Source organism: Coturnix japonica, chromosome 4, assembly GCF_054131305.1.
Source record: "Coturnix japonica strain WE chromosome 4, WE-NBRP24, whole genome shotgun sequence".
NCBI classification, from domain to species: domain Eukaryota; kingdom Metazoa; phylum Chordata; class Aves; order Galliformes; family Phasianidae; genus Coturnix; species Coturnix japonica.
Window position 1 is genome coordinate 89928041 of NC_140666.1, and position 21799 is coordinate 89949839.

At 51.7% G+C, this 21799-nt stretch overlaps 1 protein-coding gene across 2 annotated transcripts; it reads left to right on the forward strand.

Annotated features, from left to right (window-relative positions):
- The first annotated feature begins 952 nt into the window (after positions 1 to 952).
- CYP26B1 (cytochrome P450 family 26 subfamily B member 1) lies at positions 953 to 20664 on the forward strand. Of its 2 annotated transcripts, XM_032444419.2 has the most exons (7): positions 953 to 1064; positions 2288 to 2398; positions 4487 to 4711; positions 13518 to 13793; positions 14579 to 14734; positions 16322 to 16603; positions 17191 to 20664. In XM_032444419.2, exons 2-7 carry the CDS (start codon positions 2354 to 2356, stop codon positions 17581 to 17583), a joined length of 1377 nt encoding a protein of 458 aa, XP_032300310.1. In that variant the 5' UTR covers positions 953 to 1064; positions 2288 to 2353; the 3' UTR covers positions 17584 to 20664. The 2 variants fall into 2 exon arrangements, with proteins under 2 accessions (XP_032300310.1, XP_015718523.1); XM_015863037.3 differs by lacking the exon at positions 953 to 1064 and having other exon boundaries at positions 1902 to 2398.
- Positions 20665 to 21799: the final 1135 nt, after the last annotated feature.

Here is a 21799-nt window from a genome sequence, read left to right on the forward strand (position 1 = left end):
GTCATTGGGGTTCCATTGGTGGGGTTCATGGGGGGGCAGGAAGGGTTAACTGTGGGGTGGGGATCTTGGAAAAGGGTTTAGGGGTTAAATATGGGGGGGGGGGGGGCGGGAGGGATAACTGCAAAGGGGATTGTATATAGGGGGGGCAATTGAATGGGGAGTTAATGGGGTTAAATACTGGGGGGAAAATATTGCAAGAGGGGAATTGGGAAGATTAAGTGTGTGGGAGCACTGCAAAGGGGAATCGTTTGGGCTTGTATATGGGGGGACAAATGAATGGGGGGTTAATAGGGGTTGAATATTGGGGGGGGGGGATATTGCAAGGGGGGAATCAGGAAGGGTTAAGTGTGGGGGGGGGCACTGCAAAGGTGGAATGGGTAGGGGTTAACGATGGGGGACAACATCGTAAGTAAGGCAGGAACGATGAAGGGGAGGTGGGAGCCGTTAAGGGGGTAGAGAGAGGGTTAAATTGGGGGGGGGGGGGGGGGGACACAACTTGGGGTCAGCCGCGGGGTGGGCGCCGGGCTGAGCCGCGCTGTGTCTCCGCAGGGCCGAAGGTGCGGACGGCGGACGAGAAAGAAGAAGAAGGAGGAGAAGGAGGAGGAGGAGGAGGAGGATGAAGCCGAGGAGAGCGGCGTGACCGAGCTGCGGGCTGCGGGCCAAGCCTCGCACGCTCCAACGCCGCGTCCGCCCGGCCCGCCCCCCCCCCCCTTTCTCCTTTAACCCCCCCCCCCCCGCAACCCTCTGAAGTGAGAGGGTGGGTGTGCGGGGGAGCAGAGCGCTGGCGGAGGGCCCAGCCCGGCTTCCCCGCCTCTATATAAACACACATTGACTTTTTACTCAAACCCACATTGAGTGAGAGAGAGAGAGAGAGAGAGGGAGAGCGAGAGAGCGAGGGGGGGGGATACGCCGAGGCAGCCCTGCCTCCCTCCCTCCCTCTTGACGGGAGTCCTGTGAAAAGTGTGGGGCGAACAAATCCTGCCGTATAGATACCGATAGATATTTACAGAGCTAGATTGATCCATCTATCAGCCAGAGATACCCGGCGACCCGCCTCGCTCCGTGTGTGTAGATCCATACATAGCGCTATTGAGTTCTTCCATCTCTCCGGCTCTTTGCTGACTTATTTGATGATTTTTTAGCAAGTTTTTTTTTTTTTTTTTTTTTAAATCTCGCTCCTTTTTTTTTTTTCTTCCTTTTTTTTTTTTTCATTTTTCCCCATTTTTTTCCATTTTTTTCCCACTTTTTTTCTCCTTTTTTTCCCCTCAATTTTTCTTCTTTTTTCCCTTTTTTTATCCTTTCTTTTTTTTTCCTTCCTTTTTCTCCTCTTTTTTTATTCTTTTTCCCCCCTTCTTTTTTCCTGTATTCCTCTTTTTCCTTTCCTTTCCTTTCCTTTCCTTTCCTTTCCTTTCCTTTCCTTTCCTTTCCCCCCTCTTTATTCCACTCTTTTTTCTTCCCCATTTCCTTTTCTTCCCCTTATTTTCCCTCCTATTCCTTCTTATTCCCCCCTCCCACTGTGTGTGTGTGTGCTTTGAAAGCGAGCGGGAGCAGCAGAGCATCCGCACTTGGACTTTTTTTTTGTGGTGGGGGGGGGGGAGGGGGAACTTTATTTCTTTTTCCTTTCCCCCTTTTTAAACTCTTTTTTGTCCCCCCCCCCCCCCCCCCCCGACTTTTTGCACTCCCCCCCATTACCTTTTGCGGGTAGGGGGAGGTTGGGGGGGGGAGGAGGGGGGGGGCTGAGCGTTGTGCTTATTTTCCCCTTCTCCCCCCTCTTTCCTTTTTATTCGCCTCCATCCCTCTGTCAAACTGACGCCGGGCAAGAGCAAACTTTTCGCAGAGGGAACGGAGCAAAAACAGCTTTTAGCCTCGTTCCATATAGACATATATATTTTTTAATTCAATTTTTTTTTTTAATTCTTTTTTTTTTTTTTTTTACTATTTTCTCGCACTTTCCGTACTGTTCTCCTACCAGAACCGGGGGCTTTCCCACCCCCCCTCCCTCCTTTACCAACCCCCCCCCACCCCCCTCTTTCCACCTCGGACCCCCCAGGCAGGGTCGGCTGCGCTCTCCTCGCTCTCCCTCCGCTTTATTCCCCCCCTCGTGTCTGTGTGTGTGTGTGCGTGCGGGTGCGAGCGCGGTGCCTGTCAAGGGGCTGTTTCTCTCCCCACCCTCCTCCTCCTCCTTCTTCCAAATATGCTTTTTGAAAGTTTTGATCTCGTCTCGGCACTGGCTACCCTCGCGGCGTGCTTGGTGTCACTGACTTTGCTGCTGGCCGTGTCCCAACAGCTGTGGCAGCTCCGTTGGGCTGCCACCCGCGACAAAACCTGCAAGCTACCAATCCCTAAAGGCTCTATGGGATTCCCTTTAATCGGAGAAACCTTCCACTGGCTCCTGCAGGTAAGGAGGATTCCCTTCCCTCCGGTTGGGAATGGATTTATATTCATTTATTTCCCTTACCCTCCCCACCCCCCCTTCCCTTCCACTTCTATCTCCATCCTCGGTTCCCCAAATATTTTCTTCTCTTTGGACGTCGGGATGCTGTTGCATCATGCGAGATGGGCACGGGGTGGTTGTGACTCGGGGGGGGGCACTGAGGGACCCAGCTTGGCCCGATTCCCCTTAATCTGGTGCTACGGCTCCGAGACCGGGGTTCCCCCGGTGGGGACCGCTCGGAGCCGGGCAGCGTGGTAGGAAAATGCTCCTAGAGACGAGGGTGAGGGAAGGGGGTTCTCCCCGATCCTCTCTTTGGCCTTTTTCCATCCCCCAGGCGAAATTGAGGATAACGATTAAAAAAGAAAGAAAAAAAAAACCACCCCAATCTAAGCCAACAAACCCCGCGGGGGTGTCATTGCCGGAGTGGTGGGTGAGGAGAGGGGGTCCCCGGTTTGAGAGCCCTCCATGGGGTGGATGGGGAGCTGCTCCCGGTGCCGGGGGAAACCCGCGGAGGTAATGGGGAGATTAACCCAGGATTAACCTCGTTAAGTGCCCGAGAGGCGGCGGGCGGAGAGGGATCCCCTCGGAGGAAGGGCGGCTGCCAAAATAACGATCGTCGGAACAAAAATAGAGAGGGGAGGAGGTCAGGAGGTGCCCCGATGCCGGCATTGGGGGGCACCCCGCGGCTTTCAGGAGGGAACCCCCGAAATAAACGCGTCCTTACTTTTCCCATTCTCTCTCCCTCCCTCCGAGCCTTTGGGAAAGGATGCTCCCCGCAAAAAGGGAGAGATTCCCATTGACGGCACCGGCACGGGATGCCGGAACCCGTGCGGGGCGGCTCCGCAGCGTGGCCGCTGTAGGGCAGCACGGTGCGGGTTGAGCGGTTCGATTCCGTCCCGTTCGGTTCGGCCCGGTCCGAATCCAAGCCCCAATGAGAGCCTTGAGTCCCTCCGGCGGATCCGAAGGGGTTAACGGCACGCTCTCAATAGGGCTTTATTTTTTAAAGAAATTTATCAGATTTTTACAGGGGGACCAGAAAAGGGTTCTCGCTTTTCCACAGGCTCCATCCAAACAGAGCGCAAGGGCTAAAAATACAAAAAAATTTTGTATAAATTGGACTCCATTCGAAAGTTCTCCCCGCATAAAGGTCCTCTTTGTGCTGCCCTGGAAATGGTGTACAAATAACTCTTTATTAATGCCACAAAAAGGACTTTTTAATTATATTTACGCAGATCAAGAAACGGGGTCACCTGAACATCTGAAAATCACAACCGCGCTTTTGTTTCAAAATAAACACACGCGCGCTGCGCTGCTCGCAGGGTCCTCCCAGCCCGGTTCGGCTTTGGGGAGGGGGAAAGAGGGGGAAGGGGGGGGGAAACCGGCTCGTCTCCCCCTTCTCCATCCCCGGCTCCATCCGGCTGTTCGCCGACAAAAGCCCTGGGAGCATGTGGGAAAGTTATTAAAGGGCTGCGCGGATCTGCAGATCGAGTTAAGCAAAGCGCAGCCTTTCGAGTAAATTGAGTCTGGGTGGAGGAAGGAAAAAAAGAGGGGAGGGGGGGGGGAGGGAGGGAGAAAAAGGGGGGGGGGGAGGGAATGAAAAAAGGGGGAGAAGTGGAAAAGGAAAGGAAAAAAAGGGGGAAAGGAAAGGAGTAAAAAGGAAAGGGGAAGAAAAAAAGAATAGAGAGGAAAAAGGGGGAGAAAAAGAAGAAAAAGTGGTTAAAAAGCACCCGGAGAGGCAAAGGTGGAAGCAGAGAGAGGCGGAGGGCGCTGCTTGGAGCGCGGTGCGATGCGATGCCCACAATACCAGCTGGGTGACCCCCATTGCTCTGTACCCCCCCATCCCCCCCCAACAATCCCACGACTCATTCTGGGGTGTCCGCGTGGATAAAAAACCCACCCGAATCTATGCGGAGGGGCTGATTTTAAAGGGAACCCCGGTAGAGGGGGGTGTTAAAAGGGGAGGGAAGGGGGGGTGGGGGGGGGGAACCCACGCGGTCCCAGCTCCGCGTCCCCATCCCCACGCCGTGTCCCCATCCCCGCTCATCCCCGCAGGGTTCGTGCTTCCAGTCTTCGCGACGGGAGAAATACGGCAACGTGTTTAAGACGCACCTTTTGGGGCGGCCGCTGGTGAGGGTGACGGGAGCCGAGAACGTACGGAAGATTCTGATGGGGGAACATCACCTGGTGAGCACCGAATGGCCCCGAAGCACCCGCATGTTGCTGGGACCCAACACCGTGGCCAACTCCATCGGGGACATCCATCGGCACAAGAGGAAGGTGAGGACCCCACGCGTGTCCGCGGGGTGCGTGGGTGCTGGCGGGGGGCTTAGAACGAGGGTTTAAGGGGGGGGTTGCGTTCCCTTCTTCCTCTCTCCGCTCTCTTCTTCTCTCTCCCCGCCGACCCACTCGCGTGGGAGGTCCCGCGTGGGTTCCCCCCTCCCTCTGCGTGCGCGCTCGGAGCCTTTGAGGAATTTAAAAGGGCGATGGAAAAGGAAAAAAAAAAAAGGAGATCGGGGGAGGGAGGTGGCACCAGGGGGTTCCCCCTCGTTGTGCTGTTTAAGAAGGAGGATTGTCCCTGTGATCACACGCCGCTTGTCGCCTCCGAGCCAACCCGCGGGCGTGACACGCGTGGAGTGGGTTGGAGGCTGAGAGCCGGCACGGAGCGCTCTTAAAAGGGCGATGCACGAGGGATGGAGGGGCCCACCGAGGAGCGGCTCCGGGGTTTGGGATGGAGAAATGCGGCTCCAGTGTAACCAGGCTGTGCTGGAGGGGTATTGCGTGTAGTCTGCGTTCTTGCTGGGGGTGCTGAACGTTGCAATGGGTTTTAGGGCAATTGGGGTACTGATGTGGGTCTGGGGGTGGTGTGTGGGGCACCGGGGTGGCTGGGAGGCTGTCAGTCCCTCCTGGGGGCTCATCTCGACTCCCCCCTTGGTGCTCCTGGTGTCAGGCTGTAACCCATAACAGTAGGGGCAGTCAGGTTTGGGGGGGGGCTGTGAGCCCCTGTGGATGTGGGGAATCAGAATCAGCCCCTCCCCCCCCCCACCCCTCAGACTTAAATCCTGCAGGAAAAGGCAGAGGGGACAGTGTGGTGTGGCAGCTTTCACATCCCTGTGGTGGTGGGTGAGACTGTTTCCCAGTTGGGTGGGGGCTGGGGGTTAATTTGAGGGTGGTGATGTTGAAGCATTGGGAGAGCAGGGTTGTATGCAAACCTCAGTGCTGCCTTTACCCCAATGCAAACTCCTCTCTGTGCCCCAGCAGGATTTCCTATTTCGTCATATGCATTTCTACAAAAGCCCAACCCATTCACTTCTCTTTTCCCCCGGGGGAGAGAGTGAGATAACAGCCATCGGTGGTCCCTATTTGTCACTTGTCTTAACACCATGCTGAAGTGCTCCCACTCGGTGCATGCTATCACACAGCTCCTTGGGCTGCTTCTTTGTGTCTTATAGGAGGAGAAATCCTTCCTAACTTCTCTGTCCAAACGAAAGGGCAAGGTGCATGGTCTGCCTCTATCACAGAGCACTGGGGATGGCAGGGAGGGTGTGCAGGGACATGGAAGCCACTTTGGGCTCTGTATTAGAGAGCAAACACTCTCAAGGGCTGGGGATGTTGTTAAGCAGATGTTGAGCTTTCTATTCCAGCAGCACAGGGTTGGTGTGATGGGCTCAGTTGGCTGCTTCACTTTCCTTGCAAAATCAGAGATTATTCCTATTCCTCCACTTGGTCCCTTTTGCATTACTGCTATTATGGGGTTGAGCATTTGCACCCTTTCCCCTGTGCCAACCGCCCCTCACCCTGGGCTGAGTTGTGCATCCAGAGATAGGGCAAACCAGCCTCTAACAGGAAGAAAACAGCTCTCTTTGCACCCAGTGAGATGGCAATATGGCAAATTTCTTTTCCAGGCCAGGTGCCTTCTACCAACAGAAATCAACAGCTCTTCTTGTGTTTGTTAGCCCTGAGCTTCTTCTGCTGTTAATTCGCTGCTAATTCAGCTCTCCTTATCCCAGCTGTGAGGAGGAAGCACCACATTTGGCATTTCAGCTTGCTGCTTCTCTGTAGGTTGTTTTCTTGGGTTCCTGCTCTGCACTTTCTTGCAGGGAGCTGAGCAGAACCTGCAGGCAGAAGCCCTCAGAGATTCATAGCCCTGTTTATGTGAGCAGATGCTCCATCATTCCCTGGTTGTCCAACTGAGCTCTCCTCTTGCTGGGACAGATTGCCATTGAGACAACAAGCTCCTCAATAGGTGCTCAGGGAGAACAGTGCCACATTAACCTGATGACAACTCTGCTCTCCCATCCTCTGTTGATTACTTCTGCCCTGCAGGAAGCTGTCAAAGTTAAAGCAAAGCTGGAGAAAGCTTTTCTTTTGGGATATATGGGCTCTCCAAGCTTTACTAGAGCAGGGATCTCTGCCTTCATAGGGAGGTGATGGCTTATGGAGTGGGCAGGAGGGCTTGCGTGCATCATGGCCTTTATTACAGATGTCGTTAGTGGTGGCTCCAGATGAAGCTGCTCGATAAGAACAGTTTACAGGCAGTAAAACAAAGCAACCCCAAACCTTTCAGCCTCCCTCCTGAGATAGATGTCTGCTGGGGGGTTGTTATTTTGCTGTGGGGTACAGAGCTGATGATGCTGGAGGTGGATCAGGGTCACCCGTGCTGAATTGAGGACAATTTGTTACTTTGCCATGGTACTTTTGTCCCTAGATCACCTTGTGGGGAGGAGCAGCTGTATGGCTGAGCATGGCTGTGGATTGAAGGTGGTGCCCATAAGGAGGCTGTGGGTGCCTCATCCCTGCAGGCATTCAAGGCCAGGCTGGATGTGGCTCTGGGCAGCCTGGTTTGGTTGTTGGCAACCTTGCAAGTAGCAAGGGGGTTGAAACCAGATTAGCATTGTGATCCTTTTCAACTCCAGACCATTCTGCGGTAGATACCACAGGGGGAAGGATGCTCATCATCCCTGGTGAGGGTTGTCCAGAGGGAACTCAAAGATCCTCGTGGGTCCCATCCAATTCTGTATATTTTACGATCCTTATGGTCCCTCTTGGCCATTCGAGGATGGACTGGATGTTGGGAGGTTGTTGGGAAGCTGACGTTCAGCAACGAGCGAGGTGCTCCCGTGATGCTGCACAGCATCTGAATGCAGAAGGGAATGGGAACTGGGAATGCGCAGCCTTAGGGCAAGGGAAGGAGTCTCCCAGTGCTGGCAGTGCAGCAGGGCAGGGGAAGGTGGGATGTTGATACTTCTTGGGAGCACTCAGCCTTGGCAGGAGAGCTCTGGACTGGCCGGGTCCGTGCTGTGTTCCAGCATCGTAATCCCAAAATAGGCCCAGCCGGCTTAAAAAAAAGGAAAAGACAGAGTAAAATAAAAGCAGTCCGTGGGCTGGGTAGACGTCCTAGACCCAGAGACTCGAGGAGGAAGCAGACAGTGGTGCAGAGAAACGGCCTGTTTTGTCTCACTGTCCAAAACTACATCATTCATTAACACACCACAATTAATGTTCTGCCTCGGAGGCATACAAGTGTTGAGCTTATTAGCACCAAGTAGAAAGGTCTGAGGCTTTAATATAGTTTGCGAGAGGATTAAGAACACAAAAGGGGCCATAAATTTACAACCAAATATAAACCAGCTGCTGTGGGCAGGGCTGGGGGGAGGGAGGGGTTGGGAGGAAGGAGGGATGGGAGCAGCGGGTGCTGCTTCCCCACTGCCAAACCCCCTCACCCATGCTGTTAAGAGACGTTGATTACTTTTTGGCATCCCCATCCCACCTCGCCACCCTCCCCAGTAGGAATCGGAGCCGTCCCCTTTCCAGCCCAGCCCACCCATATCGCCCATCGGGTCAGATCTATGGGCAGGGGTCCAGCTGGATCAGGCGTCCTCTCAGCACGTTGGCATCGAGCCCCTTCTCTCCATCACGGGCTGCTGCCCTGAGAGCTGTAACCCACGGGCAAAAGGCGCTGGGGCTGGAGAAAAAGGCTCTCATTGATGTTGAAGGGCTCCGGTTGGGGAAGAATTTGTCGGCTAGGTTGGCTCATTGACTTTAGACCAAATAGTGCTGTCATCTACGGCGGTGTAAATCCAGAGTCATTCCAATGGATTTAAAAAAAGAAAAAAAAAAAGGCAGAAAAAAAGCAAAGTTCAGGCGTTCCTGGCTGAAATACAAATGCCCTGCATGCTCCAACCCCTCTCTGACGAGCTGTGCTGAGGCTGAATGCAGTGCAACCCCAATGCCACCTGAGACTCTGTCATTGCTTTGGGCTTGGTTTGAAGCCAGAAGAGTCCTCACTGATGGCCTGCAGGATGAGACGTGATGGCCATAAGTTGTGCCATCACAACGGGTGAGGTTTAGGTACTGGGACATTGTTCTCCCAAAGAGCAGTCAGCCATTGGCACAGCTGCCCAAGGGAATGATGGAGTCACCATCCCTGGAGATGCTTCAGAATCATGGAGATGTGGCACTGAGGGATGTGATCAGTGGGCAGGGTGGGATGGGTTGGGGTTGGGCTTTGAGCTCTTTGCCATCCGTGATAATTCTATCAATTCTCATCCCAGTACCAACATCTTGCAGAGCTGTCCTTGAGATTTCCATGGCAGAGCTGAGATTTCCCTGCAGCTCCAGGAAGAGCTTTTCCAAACATCTTCCCCTTTCCCTGCTGTGACAAAGCATGCTTGGAAAGTCATATTTGTTTCTTTGGGATGGAGCGGGCCGTACCACGAGGCAGGTGCTTCCCTCCCAGTTCAGTTCTTTGCCACTGACATCTTCTCTCTTTTTGTTCTATTTCCCATTTGCGGAGTGGTCACAACATGTAAAGTGATTTTTGCTGTTCCCAAATGCACTGCTGCACTATGAATGAATGGGTACGGACCAGAAAAGGGGGTGATGTGGGCTCATAGGTGCTGAAGAACCGCAGCATATTTAGATAACTCCATGATGAGGGCCAGACAGCCTCAATTGCTGAGAGTAACAGCATTTTACTGTTGCTGGCACTGGAATTATGATTATTGCTATTATTTTCAGGTGTGACAGATGGGATGCTGAGATAGATGTACAGTATCTTGCTTCGTTTCTGTCTGTGCATCACCCAGAGCTGCTCATACTGGGGGGCAGGAGCTGAAAAGTGTGGCTAAATGAGCCCAGGTTCTTCCCTTGATGGGGGGATGGCAGGAGTATGTGGGGCAAGAGATATCCTCAAGTCTTGCATTTGGTGGGGTGTGCTTCTTCCCCTCATCTTAACATGGGGAGGAAAGGGATCATAGAATAACTGAATCACTTGGGTTGGAAGGGACCTCAAGGATCATCAGCTCCAACCCCCCTGCTTGCATGTAGGGCCACTGACCTCCATATCTTAAACTAGACCAGGCTGCCCAGGGCCCCATCCAACCTGGCCTTGAACACCTCCAGGGATGGAGCACCCACAGCCTCCCTGGGCAGCCTGTTCCAGTGCCTGCCCACTCTTTGGGATAAATGTTTCCTAATATAAAGTCTGAGATACAGGGAGAAAGAGCATGGTTTGTGCTGGGACATTGCTTGGGATGCTTCCCCAGGCTCTGTGGGTACCCAATTGGTTGTGAAAACATCCCTGTGCCAATCATGCCTTCGTTCTGCTGGGTAGCAGCTCTGAGCAGCCAGGCTGGATGAGATGTGGGTGTCAGATCCCAAATTCTCCTTGTGGAGGGGAAGAATGGAAAACTGCTCCTCTTTGCCCTGATGGTTGTGCTTGGATGGGGTGGCTTGGCCAGGGATGAGCATCATTCCTGCTAATTATTCTTCATCCTAGCTGTTAAATGAAGCTTTTTCTAAGCTTTGCTTGGATGTCCCCTCCTCTTGGGTATGGTTTAAGGATGGGGATGGGGTATTTTCCATGTGGAATCGGGGGCTGCTCACTGCCACCTCTGCGGGGGATGGCGGAGCTGAGGCACCGGGAAGGAATTTTCTGCCTTAGGAAAGCCATAAATCTTTAAATATCCTGTTTGCACTGTGAGACGGATTCGGAAGTTTCCAGCTGAGTGCTGGGGTCTCCTTGGACAAATGTGGGTGGGTGTGAGTGTTACCCCCACAGCAAACAGATCCCCCAAGGGCGGCTTTTTGAGGCTGTACCAAAGATGTGCAAAAACGAGGGCTCTTCTTAGCACCTCTAGGAGATGCTACCGACCCCCCCTTTTTACAGGTACCCCCACTTAGTACTGTTTTTTGCTTCTTGGCTGCTCGGGAGGAACTTTTTGCAGCGCTGCTCCTCGGTTGATCTTCACTAGAGGGCGCAGGGATTTTAGGCTAGAAGCGCTGCGAGGGCTGTCAGGGAAAGCTGGCTGGCTTTTCCTCCTTTTTAATCAACTGGAAAGATGCAGGGTTGAACTGGAGGTGACTGGAAGGGGATCCAGACTTGTGTCTGGCTGGGGAAGGATCTGCTGACATCTGGGATTAGGCGGCGTGGAGCGCAGTGACGCCAGGTTTGCAGCCGGACGGGGCCAGAGCAGCTCCATAGCAAAAGGACAGCTCACAGAAAAAATAAAAGAAAGAGCAAAAGAAAAAGACCCAAACCCACCAATTCTAAATGCTCGCTGTTTTCAGGCTGCTGACCTCAGCGTGGGCTCCTTTTTTTTTTCTCTCCTAGTGTTTCCTCTTCTGCCATTGCTCCTTGGGATGGTCTGGTACAATGGGATCAGAGGTGTTCCTGGGAATGTGGGGCATGTCCCTTACTGGGAGAGATGCTGGGCAGGGATGAGGAAGGATGGGATTTGCACCAGATTGGGAGTAGCTTCTCCCACCTCATTGCACGAACGCTGTCAGCTATGTCTGAGTGTCACAGCTCCTTCCAGGCTTAAAAATAGCTCTGGAAGTGCAGAGGGGCACTGAAGTGCAAAGGAGCACCAAAAGCGGCAGCCAAACCATAACTCTCACCCTCTTCATGGTCACTCCATGGCTCGTTCATTCAGCCTCCCCGTGGTTCATTCATTTCCGAGCTCCATTCATTCATTCCTTCATAGACAACCAGGGACGGCTGTCTGTCTGCAGGCACATCTGTCTGCATGTCCTCTTGCATCTTCTTTATCCCCTCACGTCTTCTCTGTCTTTCCCAGCCCTCCTTCCACAAATATGCCACTATTCCTACCCCTCTGCATGGGGTGTGATGAGTTCTACCAAGGTCTCAGCCCTGGAGGTATTCAAGGCCAGGCTGGATGTGGCTCTGGGCAGCCTGGTCTGGTGGCTGGCAACCCTGCACATAGCAGGGGGATTAAAACCAGATGATCATTGTGGTCCTTTTCAACCCAGGCCATTCTGTGATTCTGTGGTACTATGATTCTCAGCCCAGGCAGTGTGTTATGAAGCAGCAATTGTCGATCCTCCCACCCTCCCTGCTAGGGGACAGAGGTGTTATTTCACCAAACAACTTCCCAGCTGAACGCTGAACTTGAGCAATGGAGGGGTTGCAGCCAGGAAAATGTTACCTTTCCCTTTTGAGTGCTGACTGCGGAGGAAATTCTCACATTTACAGCTTCGGCACTCATGGAAAGAGTGGGGGAGGCTTTGGTTTTTCTCCTTTTCTCCTTGGTTTGATAACTTTGCAGCCCCCCCCCCTACCCCAAGAGCCCGGCCACCGATGAAGGCTCTCAACTCACTCCTGGGGAGCTGGCTTTCATTTGATTTCTCCCGGAGGCCTGGCATGCATGCGGCGGTGCGTGCGTGCAAGCCCGCCGTGTAGGGAGGTTAATAAAAAATAAACAAACAGCACTTTTTCCTCCGGTGCACTCTGGGAGGGATGCGGCGGGGGATGCCGAATGAAAGCGCGTGCTGTGGGGCTGCGCTGATGGGAGGAGGGGGGGACGGGGGGACATTCCTGGCATTTCTCAGCTCCTCGCGCAACACGCGGGCTCGGGCCCAAATTGGAGGAAGGAGCTGTTAGCATGGGGGCCTGGGGAGGCCCGCTCCTGAGCTGTGTTTACTTGCAGAGCTTAAATTAATAGTGTCTGCTGACATCAGTTTTTAGCCCGGCTTCCCAAGGAAATGAGCTGTGTGCGATCGCAGGCTCTGCGTGCGTGCGTGCATGCCTCTTCTCCACTAAGTTCAGCCAGGTTTTGAAGAGGTCCTAAAGGTCTTGATAGAATTCTCCTGTCCATGGGGGTGCTCAAGGCCAGGTTGGATGGGCCCTGGGCAACTTGAGCTGGTGGGGGGCAACCAGCCCATGGCACGGTTGCCCAAGGGGGTTGTGGATGCCCCATCCCTGCAGGCATTCAAGGCCAGGCTGGATGTGGCTCTGGACAGCCTGGTCTGGTTGTTGGTAACCCTACACATAGCAGGGGGGTTAGAATGAGATAATCATTGTGGTCCATTTCAACCCAAGCCATTCTGTGATTCTATGAAGTGGTTAGAACTGGATCATCTTTAAGCTTCCGTCCAACCCAACTGGTCTATGATTCTATGGAAACCTTTGTTTGTGTTTGTGCACAACCCAACAATTGGAATCCCCATGGGAGAGCTGCATTTGTAGAATCCAGCACATCGGATGAATGGAGCTGGGAACTGGGACACGTGGAGCTATAGGGAATTTCTCCTTCCATCCTGCTGTGTGTAGGGTGCACTATCTCATATCATAGAATCATGGAATCATAGAATGGCCTGAGTTGAATAAGACCACAATGCTCATTTAATTCCAACCCCCCTGCTATATGCAGGGTGACCCACCACCAGACCAGGCTGCCCAGAGCCACATCCAGCCTGGCCCTGAATGCTTCCAGGGATGGGGCATCCACAACCTCCTTGGGCAACCTCTTCCAGTGCGTCACCACCCTCTGAGTGGTCACCATCCTCCCATCCTCAGCTCACTGCTGGAGGAGGATCACAGGGCACCATGTTATTGCTGATGATGGGGATCAGCCTATGGAGGATTGCCCGTGGTGGATCCCCATCAGCCCTTCTTGGCAGCTATTTTAGAAACTGGTGACTCTTGATAAATTCTGGATGATGACAAATCTGTTTAGCACGGGGGATCTGCAATGTTCATTTCTATGGGCAGAAGTGGGTTGTTAGAGAAGGCAAAATGAAAGATGTTCGGGCTCCATAGAATCCTCTGCTCACTCTTCTGTAGGTTTTCTCCAAAATCTTCAGCCACGAGGCTCTGGAAAGCTATCTCCCCAAGATCCAGCTGGTGATCAAAGACACCCTGCGGGCTTGGAGCAGCAACCCCGATCCCATCAATGTCTACCACGAGGCCCAGAAGCTCACCTTCCGCATGGCCATCCGCGTCCTGCTGGGTTTCCGCATCCCCGATGAGGAGCTCAACCGTCTCTTCGAGGTCTACCAGCAATTTGTGGAGAACGTCTTCTCCTTACCTGTGGATCTGCCCTTCAGTGGCTACAGGAGGGTAAGGGCTTTGGGCTGAGCCCTCCACCAGCTGGTAGCATCAATGCGGGATTAGTGGGGCTCTGGGTAATCCCTACCTCTGTGTGTTCCTGATGGGGATGTCCCTCACCATCTGATGTCTTTTGGGCTACAAAGTGCTGTTTTGGTAGAGAGGGAGATGCATTCATAGGTTCTTCAGGGCATCGAGTGCTCTGTGGCTCAATGCAATGGAGAATGTGTTTGTGATTTGCTCAGATTTATTGAGTTATTTACTTCATTACCACACTAGTTTGATTTTTTTGTTGTTTGTGGGAGCCTTCTCCTATCAATACACTGCCCACCAACTGGGCAGAACCATTGATAGCCCCAAAAAGTTGGGTTTGCATTAATGAGGTCAAGTACTACAATTGCTTGGGAAGCCCGTTCTCCTTCCAGGAAGAGGATCCTCTTGGATGAATTAACCTTCCTTAGAGAGACAATTTTCCCAGGGACTTCTTGTATCCCAGGGAAAGAAGGAGGGCTCTGAACTGCAGCATCACTGGAGCTCCCACATCACAACTGCCATTTACACAGCGGTGCTGATTATTCACACCTGTAATCTCACATGCTTGAGGCTTGCTCCTCCTTGCTGGAGAATGACTCCAGCATTTTTGTACTCCTGTCTGAGCACCTGCAACAGCAGTTTGATTCCATAACCACATGCTGCTTGAACACGTCTCCTTCTCTGCCATATACTAGAGACGTACAGGGTGGGGATGGCAGTGATGGTGTTGAGCCCTACAAGGTCTGATGGTTCCTGTTCCACAGGGCATCCGGGCACGTGAGACATTACAAAAGGGGCTGGAGAAAGCCATCCAGGAGAAACTGCAGAACACACAGGGTAAGGACTACGCCGACGCACTGGACATCCTGATAGAGAGCGGCAAAGAACACGGCAAGGAGCTCACCATGCAGGAGCTGAAGGTAAAGATCTTCCCATTGCCACCTTGGGGCTTCCTGAACAGCAAAGCTGGTGCATGGGGGATTTTGGGGGCAGAGCTGGGATGGGTTTTCAGACCTGCGGGTCCCCATTGTGTTTGTAGATCCCACACTATGGTGAAGCACGGTGCCAACAAGCCAGTTGCTTTCCCACAGGCTGTATTTATTTGTCGATTATGCTCATCCCTTACTGAAAAGCACTGCCAGCAAATATAAAAAGATCATACAAGCATGCTGAAGCTTTCAGCCCTGAACAACCTCAGCTCTCTACTTGTGCAGTCTCCTCTTTAGTGTGTATGAGCCCTTGACAGGTTATTATTTGCAGCAGAGTCACAGCATCTTTTCTTATCAGAATCACAGAATCATAGAATAGTTTGGATGTGAAGGGAGCTTAAAGCCCACTCAGTCCCATCCCCTACCATAGTCTGATTGCTCTCCACCAGCTCAGGCTGCCCAGAGCTCCATCCATGGTCTTGGGCTCCTCCAGGGATGGGGCACCCAAAGCTCTTAGGGCAGCCTGTGCCTCGTTGCTCTCCAAGTAAAGAATGTCTTCTTAACATCTAACCAGAATCTCTGCTCTTTTTAGCTTAAAATCATTCCCCTTTATCCTATTGCTACCAGACTGTGTAAAAAGTCACTGTCCCCCCTGTTTATAAGCTCCCTTCAAGTACTGGAATGATGCAATGAGGTCTCCCTTGTGCCTTTTCTTCTAATCCATGGCCAGGCACTGGTACAGCTGCCCAGGTAGTGATGGAGTTACCATCCCTGGAGGTATTTAGAAACAGTGGAGATGTGGTGCTGAGGGACATGGTCAGTGGGCATGGTGGGGTGGTTTGGAGTTGGACTTGGTGATCTTAGAGATCTTTTCCAACCTCAGTGATTCTCTGATTCTCCAGACTGAACACCCCCCACTCTCTGCTATGTTCCCATAGCGGAAATGCTCCAGCCTTTGAGCATCCTTGTAGCCTCCTCTAGTTCTGATCCAAATCATAGACTCATAAAATGGCCTGGGTTGAAAAGGACCGCAATAATCATCTGGTTTCAACCTCCCTGCTATGTGCAGGGTTGCCAACCAGCAGACCAGGCTGCCCAGAGCCACATCCAGCCTGGCCTTGAATGCCTGCAGGGTTGGGGCATCCACAGCCTCCTTAGGCAACCTGTTCCAGTGCATCACCACCCTCTGGGCAAAAAACGTCCTCCTAATATCCAACCTAAATCTCCTCTGTCTCAGTTTATAACCATTCCCCCTTGTCCTATCACCATCCGCTCTTGTAAACAGCCATTCCCCCTCTTGTTTTTATGTTCCCTTTAGGTACTGGGAGGCCACAGTGAGGTTCCCTCTGAGCCTTCTCTTCTCCAAGCTAAACAAGCCCAGTTCCCTCAACCTTTCTTCATTGGAGAGGTGCTCCAGCCCTCTGATTTCCAATGTCCATTGTTACCTGGGATGCAGGGGCAAGAATGACCCATGGCAGACTGCAACAGCCCATGTGCCTACCCCATCATACCATATCTGTCTGTGTGTCTGTCCATATGTCCTTCCTGCCTCACCCACTGTGTCTTATCCCCTATCAGGATGGCACCCTGGAGCTCATCTTCGCTGCCTACGCCACTACGGCCAGTGCCAGCACTTCTCTCATCATGCAGCTACTCAAACACCCGCGGGTGCTGGAGAAGCTGCGGGAGGAGCTGCGTAGCAAAGGCATCCTGCACAATGGCTGCATCTGTGAGGGCTCCCTGCGCCTTGACAACATCAGTGGCCTTCACTACCTGGACTGTGTCATCAAGGAGGTGCTTCGCCTCTTCACCCCCATCTCCGGCGGGTACCGGACGGTGCTGCAGACCTTTGAGCTGGATGTGAGTGTTGCCATATGGCTGCATCTTTTTCAAAGTATGCTTGAAGCTGATTTAGAGGAGGGGTGGGAAGGATAAACTGGGTTCTGCTGGTGGCACTGGGTGGAATTGCTGCTGATTCACCAAGTGGACAGAGATTAGATGCACTTGGGATGTCAACCTTGGGACTGCCATGGTGCTTCTAATGGAATGGGATGGTTCAGTCTGGAGAACAGGACTATCAGGAGAGACCTTATGGCTGTCTGAAGGGAGACTGGAACAAGCCTCTGCTCCCAGGTAATAGCAACAGGCCTCAAGTTGTGCCAGGGAAAGGTCAGTTTGAATAGCAGGAGAAATTACTTCTCTGAAGGAGCAATCAGGCACTGGCACAGATGCCCAGGGAAGTGTTCCAGAACTGTGGAGATATGGCACTGAGGGATGTGGTCAGTGGGCAATTTTGGGGATGGGTTAGGCTTGGACGTGGTGATTTCAGAGGTGCTTTCCAACCTTAATGGTTCTGCAATTGTAAAACTGTCTTCCTGCTCTCTCTCTCTGTACAGCGCTGTTGACCCTCTCTGCTCTTCTCTTCCCTTCTCCCCTCCCCTCCATAGGGTTTCCAGATCCCCAAGGGCTGGAGTGTGATGTACAGCATCCGGGACACCCACGACACTGCCCCTGTCTTCAAGGATGTGGACGTCTTCGATCCCGACCGCTTTGGGCAGGGCCGCAGCGAGGACAAGGAGGGCAGGTTCCACTACCTCCCATTCGGAGGGGGTGTACGGACCTGTCTGGGCAAACACTTGGCCAAGCTTTTCCTCAAGGCCCTGGCCATCGAGCTGGCCAGCACCAGCCGCTTTGAGCTGGCCACTAGGACTTTCCCCAAAATCACCTTGGTGCCCGTGGTCCACCCGGTCGATGGACTCAAGGTTAAATTCTTCGGACTGGATTCCAACCAGAACGAGATCCTGACGGGGACGGACGTCATTTTGGGGGCCACTGTGTAGAGCCCACCAGGGATGGGTGGCTGGGGATGGAGGGGTGGGGTGGGGACAGGGGGACGAACAGGAGGGGAGAGGACGAGGAGCTTCTCCACGATGCTCACTTGGCAGAACCTCCAGGTTGGGACTGTTTCCTCCACCGGCAAAGCTGCCAAAATCCTTCTGCTCTGGGCATGGAGGAGCTTGGGGTGGCATCATGCCTCTTGCTTCCTCCAGAAAAAGGAAGAGTTGCGAATCCCGAGTAGAACTGGGACTGTCTGACCATACACAGTATCTAAATATTATAAATATATATATATAAATATCTATAAAACACTTCTGTGAGGAGCGCTGTGAAGACCCAACGGTGGGAAAGGCTTTGGGAACCAGCTGGCAGCCAGCAGTCTGGTGGCCCAGCGTGGCCCACCAAGCTTGTTTTTAACAGTGTTAAATTAGCTGGTGATAACAGTGTTTTATTTTTGTTGTTGTTGTTGTTTGGTTGGTTGGTTGTGTTTTTTTTTTATTATTATTCTGGGGGCTGCCCTGGGTGAAGGGGAGATGAGCGATGCCCATTCCCATCCCACCCCCTTGGGCAGGTTTGGGGGAGTGCTGCCATTTCGCCTCCGCCGCGGGACCAAAAAACCCTGTGGTGCCTTGTCTGGGGCTGAGCCATCTCTCCAAAGCCTCAGATGAGTGTGGTATGGGGTGGGGGGAGCTCCATTTTTTTTTCTCCTTGAGTTTCCTGCTGCTGCTACACATCCTGTGTGCACCGCTCCCCCCTCCCCACGCATAGGCATCCATTTGGGGGCATTTTGGTGCCTTTGCTCTCCCTCAGGGTGCGGGCACCTCCGCAATCTGCCACAGCTCTGTGAGCAATGAGCTGTTCCGTTTGGGTGCACCCTCTTCCACGGGAGGCATTTTTGCATTAAAGGTGATCTCTATAAATAAGCCACCGTCCTCATTGTTTGTCTTGTGTCTGGGTTTTTGTTGGCGATTGGAGAGCTCTGCAGGAAGGAGAGGAGATCCGTGCCCAGCGCATTGCGGCACAAGGTATCATGAGCTTCGTATGCTGGGTGGGTTTATTTGGTTTGATTTTTTTTATTGGCATGAGAAAGGCTTCCATGTGTTGCGTGAGACAGGCGGGTTGTGTTGAAAGCAGACGTGGCCTCACATGCAGGTGCAGAGCACAAGCTGGTGTTTGGTTCAACCTGAGCATCAGGTTGGGAGATCCCATTGGGATTGGAGGCCCTTCATCTCGGGGAAGATCCATGCAGCCTTGTTCTCTCCCATCTCCTACCCTGGAGGATGAGGTAAGGATGAGGACCATAGAGTGGTGGGGAAAGATCTCATGTTGGGGTGGGCAGCTTGGCTTTTGGCTTTAAAGGTGTCCAGATAAGTCGAAGGGGCTGAAGTGGGAAGGAGAGGGGGCAGATGTTGATTACCAGGTTGCTTTGCAGGTTGTGCTCTCGATGAGTGGGTGCCTCGTTGGAAGGTCAAAGGATGTGTGGGTAAGCGATGGTGATGGCTGCCTCTTCCATCATTTTCTGGTGGGGTGAGGAGCAGGGAGGCAGAATTTTAGCTGGGGGAAGCACTTGAGGTTGGGTCAGCCAAGCTGCCAGAAACCCCCAAGAGCACCCCAATGGATGGTGTCCACTCACACCAGGGAGCACGACTTGGTTTTCAGTTGGATTTCATCCCAAATAAAGCTCCCAGTACTCTAAAGGATGCCACTGAGGTCTGGGTTTTACCTTCTGGTAGGTAAGCAATGGACCAAACCCAAGAGGGAGGTCTGAGTGCTATGTGCTACCTGGGCCCTCTGTCCTTGGGATGGAGAATCAGCCAGTTTGCTGACCAGGGAACTCCAAGGGAAATGTTAGGCACTGGTGAGACTTCAGGCATTTTCCTTGTCCCTGATGGAGAGAAAACATTTCCAGAGACAAAAGGGGCTTAACTGCAATGAGAATCCCAATAGGAAGCAAAGAAGAATATAACCCAAATAAATGCTGTGGGAATGGGTGAGTCTTCTGTGGGCAAGTGTGTGGAGAAAGGTTTGCAGCGTGCAAGGGTCATTGTCCGTGGTGTTGGCTGATGATGAACATGTGTAGGGCACAGAGATGGGGCAGGAGGTGGAGGATGTAGGATGAAAACACAACAGGAACCCACAGCCAGGAGTCCCCGTTTCCCAGCCAAGACCTACTGGGGGGAGAAACCTTGGCTGGAGGAGAGGGGAGGTGAATAAATGTGAGAGATGGAGAAGATATGGCCAACAAGGGCCAGAGGTTCTGCCTAAAGCTCAGCGGTGGCTTCATGCTGTGTTCCCATGGCTGAGATCTCTGGGGTGAATTTGGGAAGGACTCAGTGAAGGGCAGCCAGTGGAGAGTTTGGTTCAATTGCGATTTGAACTTCCAATGTCATTATAAAGTGAAAAACCAAACATGCTTTTGAGTGAGTGGTCGACTGGAGAGCTGTAATGTCAGATGCATACATCCATTATATATAAATGCTTACACCATGTGTATATATAATGTGTGTGTGTGCGTATTTAAACTAGGCATCAGTAAGCCAGGCTTTTGTTTTACCATTCCTAACTAATATAACTTGACTAAAAAAGAAGTTGCTGCAGTGAGTTTGCAGAATAAAGCACTTTGAATCTCAGAATTGTGTTGTTTTTTTTTTTTTCTTAGCACAGTCCAATTCGCTATAATGTTATTTTATACACGATTATTATTATTATTTTTTGTCTGTCTTTATAAACTATTATAAGTACTATTTTTGTTATAATTCAAAATAGATATTTAGTATAAAGTTTTGCTGTTAAATATTTGTTATTTAGTAAAATATGTTTTGGTTTTTTTTTTCCCTTCTCTTTATTGTAAACATTGTCTGGAAAAATATTAATATGTTTTATCACAATTGTTTTTAATATTAAAAAAAAAAGAAAGAAAAAAGCACTTGTGGGGTTTTTTTCGTTATGAAATTGGTGCCGTGTGAACATGTGTTTCAGTCATGTGGTTTTTAATATGTATATAATATCATGTGTTGCGTATTAAAATGAATGTTGTGTATTTTGTGATCTTAAAAAAAAAATAAAAAAAATAATAATAATAATCCACGTGGCTATTTTATAGACTTCCATCATAAAAAGGGTCGAACCTCCCAGCCTTTTGTCTGTATCTCTTCCCAAAGGGCTTGTGGCTGCCTTGGGGTCCCATCATGTCCTGGGATGTAATGCCCCCATAAATGGTTTTTTTTTGCAGCAATCTGGAGACAGGTCAGTCTCCATGGCATGAATTTCAATAGAGGAAATTCTCTGAAATAAGAAATAACCTTTTTTTTCTAGGGAGGAGGATGCCTGCTGAACCAAGTTGCCCAGAGATGTGAAGTGTCCATACCTGAAGATGCTCAGAGGCCAACAGGACTCAATCAGAGCACCCAGGTGTTCTGCAGCTCTGCAGTCCTGAAGGTTTGGAGAGCTCTGGGACACCCAATTTCTGCCCAAAGCTTTTGCTTTTCCCCAATGAGAGACATAGAGTGGGCAAAACCAAGTGGGAGAAGACTGTATTTGGAGTGACATGGCTTAATGGGCAGTGGGTTGATGGTTGGACTTGATGTGCTCAAGAAAAGTTTAGATGTTATATTGAGGGTCATGGCTTAGTGGGGAAATATTGGTGGTAGGCGGACAGTTGGACTGGATGACCCTGGAGGACCTTTCCAACCAATCCAATATGATTCTTATGATTCCATGATGATCTTTGTGGTCTTTTCCAACTTCTGTGATTCCATGATTCTATTCAAGTCTATTCAGGTTGGATACTGAAGCCCAGGGAGTGGTGAGGTCACCATGGAGGTGTTAAAGGACCATGGAGATGGGGATACAGTCCGCAAGCATGGTGGGATGGCGGATTGGACTTGGGGATCTTAGAAGTCTTTCCCAACCTAAATGACTCCATGGTGGGGATTGATCGATGGCCGGATTTGATCTCAAAGGTCTCTTCCAGCCTAAAAGATTGTCTGCTCCAGGAATCAGCTCCTCAGCAAACCCAACGTGTCTGGGACTCAACAAGTTTTAGCAGTTGTGGTGGGTGGTGGCACCAAGTGCTCTGCATAAGGTGTGAAACCTAGAGCTGATGGTGGGAGCTGCACCCCTCCCGGCGTGGAGATGGGTGGGTTGAGAGTACTTAGCGAGTCGTTAAGTGATTATTTAAGCAATTAGCTTCTGTATGGGTCATTTTCATCTCAAAAG